This window comes from Pleurodeles waltl, chromosome 1_1 (assembly GCF_031143425.1).
Source record: "Pleurodeles waltl isolate 20211129_DDA chromosome 1_1, aPleWal1.hap1.20221129, whole genome shotgun sequence".
NCBI classification, from domain to species: Eukaryota; Metazoa; Chordata; class Amphibia; order Caudata; family Salamandridae; genus Pleurodeles; species Pleurodeles waltl.
Window position 1 is genome coordinate 219,070,708 of NC_090436.1, and position 15,033 is coordinate 219,085,740.

Here is a 15,033-nt window from a genome sequence, read left to right on the forward strand (position 1 = left end):
CTCCCTGCGGGACAGGTAAAACCTGTGTCGACGTCGATGGCTGTGTCGACGTCGAAGGGCGCCCCATCGGATGCTCTTGCCTCGACATTGAGTGCCTCGACGTCGAACGGCGATCTTTGGACCTCGACCTACTCGCCGTCGTGTGCCTCGACGTGGAGCGGTGGGAGGTCAACGGCGGATGTCTCTCATGCCGTCGTGGCGATTTCGACGTCGCGTCTCTTGACGTCGGGGGCGTATGGCCTTTGGCGGTGACCGGGCACGCCGGCGATGGCTCGACGTCGATCGGTGGGCTGCCGTCGACGGAGATCTGCCCCTGCGATGGTGCTCCCTCGACGCCGTATCCTTCGACGTCGGGTCTTTCGCCGTCGACGGCGATCTATGCCGGTGAGACGGTGGCAGCGACGACGTAGACGGGGAACAAACAGGTACTTTCCTACCTGCTGACGTCGACCTAGCCATTCTCTCCTGAGAATGGCCTGCTGGTTTCCTGGGAAGAGAGGAGGACGATGTTTTCTGCCTCTCATGAAGCCCATGTAGCCTGATCTTCTCTCTGTCCTTCAGAGTCCTCTTTGACATATTCTTGCAGTGCTTGCAAGTGTCAGGGCAGTGACTCTAGAGGCAGGCACACAATACAAAGAGAGTGTGGGTCTGACTGGGCCTTCTTCTTCCCACAAGAAGGGCATTTGACAAAAAGTGAAGGCATTTTTCTGTCAGGAAAAAACTGCCAAACACAGACAAAGATGTTATCTGTCGAATGAAACAGGAAAAAACGCTTTTTAAAGGATTTTTCTGAGAAAAAACTCAGAAAAACTGAGAGCTCAATGCTCCAGGATCCTCTCAGAAGAAGCCGGAAAAAAGAACTGACCTAACTGTGAACCAACTGTCACCTTTCCTTCACCCCTGAGGCATGGTGGGATACTGAAGGTGCTCAGGATCTTAAAGGCACGGTGCCAAAGTTTTTATGGTTCTCCTGTGTTAACCTGCATGCAGCCTATTGGCTAAGAATGCTCCATTGTTTTTCAATGTAGTTTTTTCTCTTTTTCTCTAGAGTTTACTGCTGCTTACTTCCCTAAGCCCAGTTTTGGGGGCTTAGGTAGATATTTATTCTCTATTGTAATTTTATAATATAAAAAATAAAAAATAATAAAACTTCATAGAAATAAAGCATTTTAGCCTGTTTTAACATTATAGCCTGCATTGCTGTTTTTACACATGTATAATATGTGTGTATTTTATATATGCTCCGGGGTCCCCGCACAAGGGCGGGAATATTCAATGTTTATGACTATTGATGAGGATCCCCTGGAAGAGAATTATCTATGCCACAGGCAGTGGGATGTGGGCATGGCACCCTGAGGGGAGTGCCATGTGGATTTAGTCATTTTCTCCCCACCAGCACACACAAGCTATAAGGCAGTGTGCATGTGCTAAGTGAGGGGTCCCCAGGGTGGTATAATACATGCTGAAGCCCTTAGAGACCTTCTATGGTGACAGAGCCCTTGGTACCAGAGGTACCATTTACAAAGGACTTATCTGTGTGTCAGGGTTATGCCAATTGTGGGAACAAAGGTACAGTTGAGGGAAAGAACACTGGTGCTGGGGCCTGGTTAACAGGGTCCCAGCACACTTGCAATCATAACACTCCCGCACCAGTAAATTATTTTCTATAGTTAGTTTGAAAAGTGGGAATAGTAAAATATTTGTTAGATTCAGTCAAATGTATGAATTTGATAAGAAACTTCACTTAACTTTGATGGGGAAAAAGTTCAGGGTTTGAGTCACAAATGAAATACAAATTTATTCAATCCTAATGAAAATCAAATTTTTCTCTAATCATCTTTTTGTGTTTGCCCTCTTTTCATTGATTCTCTTTTCTGTCTCCCTCCTCTCTTTTTATTATCTTTCTCTTCTCCTTTTACTAAGTTGCAGTCTTTCTTCTTTTTTCTTATATACTCATTAATATATCCTTAAATAGAAGCAATGCTTTAAACAAAACAATGGTGTTGATGCTATACCTGGATTGGCTGAGACAGGCCTTTTTGCATCGAAGCCTGGCTTCTCCCTTCCCTCGACGTGAGCATGTCCTTTTTTTGTGCTCCGATTAACTAGAATTCCTCTTCGTGTGATCTGAGACATTCGATCCCGTGGCAAGGAGGTTTCTTAGAGGGGATAACAATACAAATATGTTAAGTTTAAATCTTTTATTTGGCAGTGCATACAAAAATATACAATTAAATGACATTGTAATTACAGTCCAATGAACTGGTAAACCATCATATTTTGAGGGCTGTGTTAACTAACCCACACAGCCTCATCCCTAATTCCTCCTCTGCCCTGGCCACCATCATGAAACGCGCTACAGAGTCCAGCTCAGGAGAGCACTCACTCTGTTGACTCCTGCAGAAAGTGACCCAGAAGTTCCAAAGCTCTAACAGAACAGTCTACGTCAGAAGCATTCCTTGTTAAGGCCTGCCAGAGAGTCCTAAAGACATGCTTTGTTGGATGTCATATGGCTCCACCACTCCAATAAAAATGTTAAAATATTATTGCATCATTTTACTAAGTATTTTTAGCAAGTTCAAACATCTAAGATACACTGACAAGTGCAGCAAAATAACTGTAAAGTACAGGTAAAAGACAGGTATGTGACCTGGAAGAAGAAATGGCAATCTCGCCAATGTCAGTCACTGCAAGAATGCATGCTGGGAAGTACAGTACCCACAGCTCAAACAACCATTTGATATTTATCAGCGAAAGCTGGATAGCCTTAAATCCAATAATTCGCCTACTTACTTGGATTTGTTAACATAACCTGAACATTTTATTTATTTTTAATCCTTACTGTAACCCGAACACCATATTTTTGTGCTATAGCCCCCCTGTTATTTTGTATCTAATATTGATATTCTGAGTTAATTAAACGGAGATGTTTCCCCCAAGATAATTTACTCTGGAAATCATGCGTCACTTTTAAGGCCGCTATTTGCAAGGGTTTATTTGTCCTGAAATCTTGTATCACTAGAATCGTTCTCTCAGGTAGTAATTCTGTCCTGAACCCTTGGTACTCAATGTATGCAAGTTTGGCTATCAGATATTTACGAGTTTATACTCCAAGCTATGGAATAACTTGCCGGTTTCTCTTCAGTCGCAACTCTCACCCTCAAATCTCTTCTGAGGGCACATATATTCTCTGGTTAAGGGCGTCATTCTCCCTTCTGTAATTTTAATTCAGCTTCTAATGAGCGTACCGTAAAAGGTGTTACATAGCAGGGCCGTCTCCTAACAGAAAATCTAGTCACTACAACTACCAAAAAAATCATAAATTGAGGAACAGTATACGACAATTATTCTTAAAGAATGTCATTGTTTAGGCTGATTTCTTAAATGTCTGTCTTGTTTTGTTGAAAACATATTTTTATTAGTTGTATTACCAACAGAAATTAAAATATTTCACTGTCCGGTACACAAAGACTTTTACATCAAGGATGATTCTGATAGTCCATTGCTCCTACCGCACCTACTCTTTCTGTGCTCTTCCTCAATGAATACCTCCATTATCACCCCTAGGCAGTGCCAGATAAGGTCCTATGGGATCCAGTCCACGACTAACTGTCTGGCTTTTAACTAATGACACAGTTTTCAAAGAAAAGCTACTGTTGTGGTAGGTGAATTAAATGTAATTTTTTCCCCTTTGACTCTCTGTGACATCACAGAACGTGACATCATTTGACCCTAAAAACACCTGTGTTATTATGGGCTTTATTAACATAACATCACATTCCATGATTACAGCATGGCACAAGAGTGTGTTGTAAAAGTGAAATGTGAGGAGAGAGAGAATTCGGGAGGTGACAGTTGCCGAGAGTGGTGAAGTGGGAAAGGAGAGACAGAGGTGTATGGAGCTGAATGAAGAAGAAAGAACCTACCTTGAGTCGTGTCTGTGAATTCATCATAACAGAAGTGGTGACGAGGATGGGATTCGAAACCGCACGTGTTGAGATATATGTACATCCAGTACGGTACTGTTGTTAAGTAAACTTAACGTCTTTCGGAGAAGAGCTGTTGTTTTCGGGGGCATAATATACTTTTTCCCAATCTTCCTAATGCCAAAGCAATCAGAGGAGTCCGCTCAGCATGTGAGCGGGCTTATCGCGTACATACTGCAGCGTACAGGATACCACAAGCATTCTGCCATTGCATGTGAGGAGTCGGTGCGGCACATGAACAGGCCCACTGCCGCATACCACTGTATACAGGGTGCCGTGAACCTCTTGTCGGGAACAATCGTCTGAGAGGTATCCCGCAGTTAATCACTTCTGTGGGCAACTGGCTTTAGATAGAAACGTGCCGGCACGTCTATGCTTAAAGATGAATCTATCTCCTGTAGAAAGAACCCTCAATGTCAGCTAGGAAGCATCAAAAGGAGTGAAGTGCACACACAGTGATAAGCACACCTTTATTTTAGTGCTTATTTAAGAGTAGATTTTCATTCATGACAAGTCAGTGCTGATTCACACAGCTGTGGCATATATATGCATGGATCGTAACACGGTGATAGGCACACCTTCATTCATAGTGCTTATCCAAGTGTAGTATTTCACCAATAGTAGCACAGCAATGGTTTCCAGACAATGGATAAAACCATATTTTAACATTGATCCTCATAGCGGTTTTGATACACATAAATACGCGGATCATAACATTTTTAAGAGTATATGATAATTTGATATTGTAAGCGAGCCATATTTTAATACAGTAATTTTTGCAGTGTGACACATGGCTGCTTTGAATTCGTTAAATTTCAACGCTCCACAGCCTTTTTTACAGTCTAAAGGAGAACCTTCTATGCCATAGAAGGAATGGAGAGAATACTTTTCTAACTATGTTGATACATTTGAGGAGGAGGAAATATCCCCGGAAAATAAAAATAAAATTCTACTACACTGTTTGGGTCCAGGTGGACTTAAAGTTTATAACCAAATTGAGAAAAATAGGTGGGAAGGTGGTAATGTCTTTTCTCATGCACTAGAAGACTTAGATGGCCATTTTGCTCCTATAGTGTAAGTAGCGGTTGATAGATTCAAGTTTTTTCAAAGGAAACAAAGTAAATCAGTGAGTGTTGATGAATATATGTTGGCGTTACGCACATTAGCATTAACTTGTAGACTAGGTGATCTTCAGGAGGAACTAATAGGGATCAAATTATAACTCATGCGAGCAATCCAAATATCCAGGATCAAAAGGAGCAGAACTCACTGGTAGACATGCTAAAGCAGTTATTACAGAAACACAGGATGTTGCTGTAGTAAATAGAATTATCTTGTCTAAAGAAATTTTTTTGTTGTTAGCAAATCTCACCACAATGTAAAAAGTGGAAAATCTAAAGATCTGTCTGAGAACAAACCTATGAATGCGATGTTAGGTACAAGAAAATGCTCTAGATGTGGAAGCACGGAGCATTTAGCATTTTAAAAGAAATGCCCAGCCAGAAACCAGAAATGATCATCATGTGGGACCATTGGTCATTATGCTAGAGTTTGTAGGAAATGTGTGGGATTTAAGAAGAGTAATGTCAAGTGTGTGAGGGGAGAGAGATTCAAATTCTGATGACTCCAGTGACGATGATGTCAACTATGTATTCTGCATTGATTATGATGTCCTTGGTATTAACCATGTAAAAACAAAACAAAAAAAACATGTGTGAGGTGTACATTGGTGGGGTACACATTAAGGTTAAGGATCAGTTTAAAGGAATAGTGGGCAGTCATCTTGATAAGGCAGATGTTACTGCCAAAAGTTATACTGGTGATCAGATTGAATTCTTAGGGTATCGTGAATAGATAATGGTTAAAAAAAACTAACAACTTATTAGATTAGTTTCCTGAGGTCTTTTCAGGAAAGGTTTGTTTGCTGAGTGCTTTTGAGCATGAAATCAAATTAAAGGAAGTTGCAGCCCATGTGTGCACAAAGTTAGACACATCCCTTTTTCCATACAAAAAGAAGTTCAACAAGAATTGGAAAGAATGGTCAAGGAGGGTATAATTGAACAGGTAGAATCTGCAGAGTGGGTATCCCCATTGGTTGTAGTTAGAAGACTTAATGGCAAAGTCAGATTATGTGTGATTCTTAGAGAACTTAATAAAAATATTTTAGTAGATCAATATCGGTTACCTAGAATAAATGCAATGCTTGGGGCTACCAAAGATGCACGCTGGTTTTCGATGCTGGACCTCAAATCGGCGTACCATCAGGTTCCGTTACACCAAGATAACAACAAATTGACCACATTCGCAACACCTTTTGGTTGTTTCTAATTTACCCGAGTACCATTTGGTTTGCCATCAGCTGCGCGCTGTTTCAAAGAGTTTTGAGCAACATAGTCAAAGATATTGATGAAGTTATGTTGTTTCAAGACGATACTCTAGTGATTGGAAAAGAGAAAACAGAACAAGATGATAGATTGAAATAAGGAATGGATGTTCTTAAAAGCAAGGGGTTAACAGTTGAGTTTAGTAAATGTAAATTTTCACAGGAAGAAGTAGTGTATTTAGGACACAACTTAAGTAAGGAAGGTATAAAGCCCAAGATCAAATTAATTGACGCAATTAAAGAAGCCCCAAGTCTAACATTAAAGATGATGTGAGAGCTTTTTTTAGGATTGGCAGAATTTTATTCCATATTCATAAGGAATTTTTCTGAAAAGACGTACCATATAAGCCAATTACTTAAAAATAAAGTTAGGTTTGTGTGGTCAGAGTAATGTGAAGAGGCTTTTGTTAAGTTGAAGAATAGTCTATGGAAGGTACCATTTCTTAAGGGCTTCAATCCCAAATGCAAAAGCATAGTCACAACTGATGCTAGTAACAATGGTCTTGGGGCAGTTTCAACACACTATGATGAAGAATAAAATGAATGGATAGTTGCGTTTGCCTCTCAATCTTTAACATCAGCTGAGGAGAAGTATTCTATTATAGAACGCAAGACACTGGCCTGTGTGTGGGCTTCAAATCGTTTCCGACAATATGTGCGGGTTTTGAAGTGTTATAGAGATCGAATCATAAACCTTTAACTAAAATTTTGACAATTACAGGTTTACAGTACTCATCACCAAGATTAAGTAGCTTGTCAGTCAAATTACTGGCTCATACCTGTGATGTTCAATATTGGCCAGGAGTTAAGAAGAGAGTGGCAGATTTTCTCACCCGTATGCCTTTGTCAATTGCCAACTAAAGTAAGGGTTCCCTACATAATAAATGAAGGAGCGGGACAGGGCCAAAACTGTACAAAAAGAAAAAAACTACTGTGAGGAAATGGCTCCCTGTTGCAGTTACCCCCCACTTTTTGCCTGATATTGATGATGACTTGACTGAGAAGTGTGCTGGGACCCTGCTAACCAGGCCCCAGCACCAGTGTTCTTTCACTAAAAATGTACCATTGTTTCCTCAATTGGCACACCAATAAGTCCCTTGCAAAAGGTACCAGTGGTACCAAGGGCCCTGTGACCAGGGAAGGTCCCTAAAGGCTGCAGCATGTGTTGTGCCACCCTAAGGGACCATTCACCTAACACAGGCACACTGCCATTGCAGATTGTGTGTGTTGGTGGGGAGAAAAAGGCAAAGTCGACATGGCATCCCCCCCAGGATGCCATGCACAAAAAATACTGCCTGTGGCATAGGTAAGTCACCCCTCTAGCAGGCCTTACAGCCCTAAGGCAGGGTGCACTATACCACAGGTGAGAGCATAGTTGCATGAGCAATATGCCCCTACAGTGTCTAAGTCCATTCTTAGACATTATAAGTACAATGTGGCCATATTAAGTATATGGTCTGGGAGTTTGTCAAAAACAAACTCCACAGCTCCATAATGACTACAGTGAATACTGGGAAGTTTGGTATCAAAGTACCTTTCATTTAATGTACCTACCCGCTAAATGAATCTTGTGGTTCTAAAAATAAATTAATAAAATAATATTTTTCGATATAAAAACCTATTGGCCTGGAGTTAAGTCATTGAGTGTGTGTTTTCACTTATTGCATGTGTTTGTACAACAAATGCTTAACACTACACTCTGATAAGCCTAACTGCTCGACTACACAACTACAAATAGAGCATTAGTATTATCTATTATTGCCTCTGTCAAGCCCCTTGGGGAACCCCTGGACTCTGTGCACACTATAGCTCTTTTTGATATAGTATATACAGAGCCAGCTTCTTATAGTGGGGAATTGGTTAAAGTTAAGAAAGGCAACTTTTTGCAAAAGGGAGAAAGCAGATTTTCTAGGCCACTGCTAATTTGTAAGTTTTTTTGCAACTCAGCTGAATTGAACGATGAAAAAGTATGGCATATGAGTAGAATTGCAGAGTGTGGATTTTCTCAACCGACTGAAGAAGAAAAAGTGTGTAAATATGACTAGATGGACAATGTTGAGCTAAATAATTTAGATAAGTACCAGCACACTGAAGGAAATTGTGATGTTAATGACCCTAGCTGTATAGGAGGAAGGGACAGTTCAGCAGTCATTGTAAATAAGGATAACAAGAGTAGAGTTGATGATGGTTCCATCAAGACAGGAAGATTTGGTAGAATTATCACCAAACCGAGGAGATTTTAAGATTTTGTGAATTGTATCTGAAATAATTTGTGCAAAATGTTTAGAGTTTGTGGTGTCAATTAGTAAAAGTGAATGTAATGTTTTTGAAAAAAATGTATATACTGATAGAAAATATATCCTTGTAATAACATTTAATGGTTTTTAACTAGTTGCTAAGTTGTTTTGGTTAATTTGATGAAAGGGGGATGTGTTATGATGAGCTTTATTATCATAACATCACATTCCATGATTACAGCATGGCACGAGAGAGTATGTTGTAATAGTGGAAAGTGATGAGAGAGAGGATACGGTGGTGACAGTTGTGGAGAGCGGGTGAAGTGGGCAAAGGAGAGTCAGAGGTGTATAGTGTATGGAGCTGAATAAAGAATAAAAAACCTACCTTGAGTAGTGTCCATGAATTCATCATAACAACCTCAAAAAGTGACACAACCGTTGACTCTACTGTTGTGATATCACAAGAAGTGACATCACAAATTACTGAAACTCAGGACATTATAGGAGGCGACATCATAGATCAAACACTGTGTTAGATTAGGTGAAACACTTTGAAATTTCCTTCGAGTACTTGAAAACATGAAATATGATTAACGCAAATCTTATTAAATTGGTATCAAATAACGCCAGGATTTGGGTCTTAGAAAACACTGTTAAGATAAAAATGCATTTGCAATTCAAGATTAATATGAAAAGATGTTGATAAATACTGTTCTAATTTGTAAAATATGCAGACAGTAGCAACATCTGCTCCTACAACCTGTGGTGAGCGGTATGACTGCAGCAGAATCGGAGACTATTTTCCACTGCTCTTAGTGATCATATAAGGTGGTGGCAGTGACGCTTGTAGTATACATGTATTAGTGGACAAGTTACTTACCTTTGGTAATGCATTATCTGGTAGAGACAGGATCTAGCCACAGAGTCCTTACTTTAGAATCCTCCCCAGGTGCAAGACTGGATCCTGAAACTTTTTTCCCATAGCATGTCTGAAGAGGGTGTCGCACGACTTCATATCAACGCTGTCCTCTCGATGTGATGTCAGCGGAGCCCATATAACCCCCTCGCCGACGTCAGTTTCTTCCGGGAGTATTTTCCACGCTCAAAATGTAGAGCCACGTATAGAAATTGTGTACTGAAAGAGTGGGCTAGAAGAAAAGACACCCCTGTGTCAAGTAATCACCACATTTTTAATTCAAGGTGTAGATTTCCATAATGAAATCTCTAAAACAACAGAGGACTCAGTTAGCAAAGCGGGGAGGATTGGCAGGTCGTTAAGGAATCTGAGGTTAGATCTTGTCTCTATCAGATAATGCCGAAGGTAAGTAAGTTGTTCATCTGATTAGCCTCAGATTCCTTGCTTTAGAATCAGATACCAAAATCATAGTGACCCGGAGGAGGGACTGCAGTGTAGGAAGCTGGCTCTCCATATAGTGCACTAAAGAACAAGTAACTTACCTTCAGTAACAAATTATCTGGTAGAGACTCTATCTAGCTGCAGATTCCTTACATTAGAATTTCCTGGAGTCAGCTTTGAATCCGGAATTTTTCTGCTGAGGGGTACCCTGCGCGCACTGTTGGGAGGCGTCATTCGGATCTGCGTGGCATTGTCAGCGTCGTTGGAGCAGTCTATGACATCACGGTTGACTATATAGACACCACCTCGGCACATGTACGTCAGTTCTTTTCCCACAACTTTCCACGCCAGACACGCAGTGTCATGGAAGAACCAACAGTATTTAGTTTAGCTTTTTCACTTGATTGTCTGAGAAAGACAAAAAACTACCAAAAAACACACATACATAAATATATACATAAATATATATCCACAGAGCAGGGAGGCTTGGGTGGGTGTAAGGAATCTGCAGCTAGATAGTCTCTCTACCAGATAATTTGTTACTGAAGGTAAGTAACTTGTTCATCTGATAGAGACTTCTAGCTGAAGATTCCTTATGTTAGAATAGATACTCAAGCTATAATTCCTTGGCGGTGGGTCTTAAGGATATATTTTATACCAGGAAGTCCTGCAGGACTGAACAGGCAAAATGCCCCTCCCTTCTCACTTGGCTATCCAGGCAGTAGTTTCTCACAAACGTGTGCAAGGAAGCCTACGTTGCTGCTTGGCAGATGTCAAGAACCGACACACCACGAGCTAACGCAGTGGTAGCAGCTTTCCCTCTGGTGGAGTGATCCCTCAAGCCCTCTGGAGGCTGCTTCTTGGCCAAAGTGTAGAAGATCTTTATACAGAGAATGACCAAGCGCGAAATGGATCGTTTCTGTACTGCCCGACCCTTCTTTGCACCAACGTACCCCACAAAAAGTTAGTCGTCCAGCCGGAACTCTTTAGTGCGGTCACAGTAGAATGATAACGCTCTTTTTGGGTCCAGCCGATGGAGACGCTCCTCTTCCCTACAGGGATGCGGTGGTGCAAAGAATGTGGGCAGGGTGATATTTTGACCCAGATTGAAAGGGGTCACCACCTTGGGGAGGAAAGAGGCACGAGTTCTTAATACTACGGTGTCAGGATAGATCGTGAGATACAGTGGTTTTGAAGATAAAGCCTGCAGCTCACTAACTCTCCTGGCAGATGTAATTGCCACCAAAAAGGCTGTTTTAGGAAGGTAAGAACAAGATTAAGATCACACTGGGGCATGACAAAAGGCACAGGTGGAAACAAATGCACAAGCCCTTTCAAAAATCTTTGTACTATAGGAGACTTAAACAAAGATGGTTGATCGGGCAAGCGTAGAAAAGCCAATACAGGCAGCAAGATAGCCTTTAGAGCCCCTAAAGAGGAACCCTGTTGGGCAAGAGATAAAATAAACAAAAGGATATTAGATAGAGAAGAAGAAAGAGGATCAATAGACCTCTCTCTACAATATGAAACAAATCGTTTCCATCGGCAGGCGTAAATAGACTTAGCAGAGGTACGCCTGGCTGCCAGAATTACATCACAGACTTCAGAAGGGAGGTCATAAACCATCAACTGTTGCCGCTCAACCTCCACACATGACGCTGCAAAGTTGAGAGGTTGGGGTGAAAAACCTTTCCCTGCTGCTGCAACAGAAGATCATCCTTAAGAGGCAACCTGATTGGAGGACTGATGCTCATTTTGAGAAGCTCTGGATACCAAACTTTCCGTGCCCAATCCGGAGCCACTAGCATTACTTGGGCTCGGTCGTTCTTGATTTTCCTGAGAACTCTGGGCAGAAGTTATATGGGCGGAAAGGCGCACAGGAGGCCTGAACTCCACTCGCAACGAAATGCGTTGCCTAGTGATAGCTGTCTTGGAAACTCCAATGCGCAAAACTGCTGACATTGCGCGTTCTCTACGGAGGCAAACAGATCTAACCAAGGCTCTTCGCGCTGCTGAAAGAGTCCTTGTGCCACCTCCGGATGGAGATACCATTTGTGATCTGATAAGCATTTTCGGCTGAACTCGTCCGCCCTGGCATTCATGGAGCCTGCCAGGTGTTGAACTACCAGGGTTATGCCCTGCTGTTCCAGCCATGTCCAGAGGCGCAGAGCCTCTTGACAAAGGGTCCACAACCCACACCGCCCTGCTTGTTGCAGTACCAGATTGCGGTTTTGTTGTCCGTGAACACCTGCACTACCTTCCCTTTCACAACAGGAAGAAATGCCTTTAATGCTAGTCGGATTGCCCGAAGCTCCAACAAGTTGATATGGAGCCCAGATTCCGCCGGGGACCAGTGACCTCTGATCTCCACCTCTCCCAGATGGCCACCCCATCCCAGAAGTGACGCATCTGTCACTACTGTGAGATCTGGTTGGGGAAGGGAGAGGAGTCTGCCTTTGACCCAATCACAGTTCACTAACCACCACTGCAGATCCTTTGCAGTTCCCTCCGAGATCTGAACCACGTCGGTAAGATTGCCCTAATGCTGTGCCCACTGGAAATTCAGGTCTCACTGCAGGGCCCTCATATGCCATCTGGCATGCTTGACCAATAGAATGCAGGAAGCTATGAGTCCCAGCAGCCTCAGAGACTGTCTTACCGAAATCCAGAAAAAAGCAGAAACATCGGTATCATAACCTGAATATCCTGGACTCGCTGCTCGGGAGGAAAGGCCAGATACTGCACCGTATCCATAACAGCTCCAATGAAAGTAAGCTTCTGAGAGGGAGTCAGGTGTGACTTCAGCACACTGGACAGTGAACCCAAGTGAATGCAGGAGGTTCACTGTCTGGAGATGGGTGATGAGAGCCTGGGGCGTGGGAGCCTTAAACAACCAATCGTCGAGGTAGGGGAAGACCAAAATCCCTGACCTGCGCAAATGCGCAGCCACCACCGCCATCACCTTCGTGAACACCCGAGGGGCACTGGTGAGACCAAAAGGGAGCACGGTAAACTGAAAGTGCTTGTGGCCTATCTTGAACCACAGGTAATGCCTGTGGGCTGGCAGGATGGGTGTAAGGAAATGCCTCCTTGGCATGGTTACCCCCTGAATTTTTTGCCTTTTGCTGATGCCAGTTATGATTGAGAGGGTGCTGGGACCCTGCTAACCAGGCCCAAGCACCAGTGTTCTTTCCGTAAACTGTACCTTTGCTTCCACAATTGGCACAGCCCTGGCACTCAGATAAATCCCTTGTAAATGGAACCCCTGGTACGAAGGGCCCTGATGCCAGGGAAGGTTTTTAAGGGCTGCAGCATGTCTTATGCCACCCTGGGGACCCCTCACTCAGCACATGCAGACTGCCTCACAGCTTGTGTGTGCTGGTGGGGAGAAAATTAGTCGACATGGCACTCCCCTCAGAGTGCCATGCCAACCTCACACTGCCTGTGGCATAGGTAAGTCACCCCTCTAGCAGACCTCATAGCCCTAAGGCAGGGTGCACTATACCACAGGTGAGGGCATAGTTGCATGAGCAATATGCCCCTACAGTGTCTAAGCAAAACCTTAGACATTGTAAGTACAGGGTGGCCATAAGAATATATGGTCTGGGAGTTTGTCAAACACAAACTCCACAGTTCCATAATGGCTACACTGAAATCGGGGAACTTTGGTATCAAACTTCTCAGCACAATAAATGCACTCTAATTCCAGTGTGGGATGTATTGTAAAATACACCCAGAGGGCATCTTAGAGATGCCCCCTGAATACCAGTCCGACTCCTAGTGCTAGGCTGACCAGTTTCTGTCAGCCTGCCACAAACAGACAAGTTTCTGGCCACATGGAGTGAGTGCCTTTGTCACTCTGTGGCTAGGAACAAAGCCTACACTGGGCGGAGGTGCTTCTCACCTCCCCCTGCAGGAACTGTAACACCTGGCGGTAAACCTCAAAGGCTCATGCCTTTTGTTACAGCGCCCCAGGGCATCCTAGCTAGTGGAGATGCCCACCCCTCCGACCACAGCCCACCCACGAGTTTGGAGAAACCAACACTGCAGAGAGGACTCCCAGGTGACTCCAACGATGTGGACACCCTGAGTCGACCTCCCGGCATCCCCACGCCTGCAGAGAGGATCCAGAGGCTCCCCATGACCGCAACTGCCTGGTAACAAAGGAACCCGACGCCTGGACCAAGCACTGCACCCACAGCCCCCAGGACTGAGAGGAACCACCTACCGGTGCAGGAGTGACCAGCAGGCGGCCCTCATCCTAGCCCAGTCGGTGGCTGGCCCAAGAAGCCCCCCTGTGTCCTGCCTGCATCGCCTAAGTGACCCCCGGGTCCCTCATTGCTTTCTATAGCAAACCTGATGCCTACTTTGCCTACTGCACCCGGCCGCCCCTGTGCCACTGAGGGTGTGTTTTGTGGGCTTGTGTGTGTCCCCCCAGTGCTCTACAAAACCCCCCTGGTCTGCTCCCGGGGGACGCAGGTATTTACCTGTAAGCAGATCAGGACTGTAGCACCCCTGTACTTCATAGGCACCTATGTGTTTTGGGCCCTCATTTGACCTCTGCACCTGACCGGCCCTGTGTTGCTGGTGCTGTGGCTTTGGGGTTGCCTTGAACCCCCAACGGTGGGCTGCCTGTGCCCAGGAGACTGACCGTGGAAGTGCTTTACTTACCTGCAAAAACTAACCAAACTTACCTTTCCCAGGAACTGTTGATTTTTGCAGTGTCCACTTTTAAAATAGAGTATTGACATTTTAATGAAGACTGTGTGCACTACTGTTTTAAATCAAAGTTCTATACTTACCTGTGTGAAGTACCTTGCATTTTATGTACATACCTCAAATCTTGTGGTTCTAAAATAAATTGAGAACATTTATTTTTCTATATAAAACCTATTGGCCTGGAGTTAAGTCTTCTGAGTGCGTGTTCCTCATTTATTGCCTTTGTGTGTACAACAAATGCTTAACACTACCTTCTGATAAGCCTACTGCTCAACCACACTACCACAAAATAGAGCATTAGTATTATCTAATTTTGCCACTATCAATCTCTAAGGGGAACCCTTGGACTCT

The 15,033-nt window shown here is 43.5% G+C and overlaps 1 protein-coding gene across 6 annotated transcripts in view; it reads right to left on the reverse strand.

The window, feature by feature from the left end:
* Nucleotides 1–15,033, reverse strand: part of CPLANE1 (ciliogenesis and planar polarity effector complex subunit 1) — a 1,992,329-nt gene that overhangs the window by 48,411 nt on the left and 1,928,885 nt on the right. For all 6 annotated transcript variants that reach the window (XM_069221234.1, XM_069221235.1, XM_069221236.1 and 3 more), the window contains one exon: nt 2,016–2,159. In XM_069221234.1, coding sequence (XP_069077335.1) covers nt 2,016–2,159 — 144 coding nt within the window. The remainder of the gene's footprint in view (nt 1–2,015; nt 2,160–15,033) is intronic.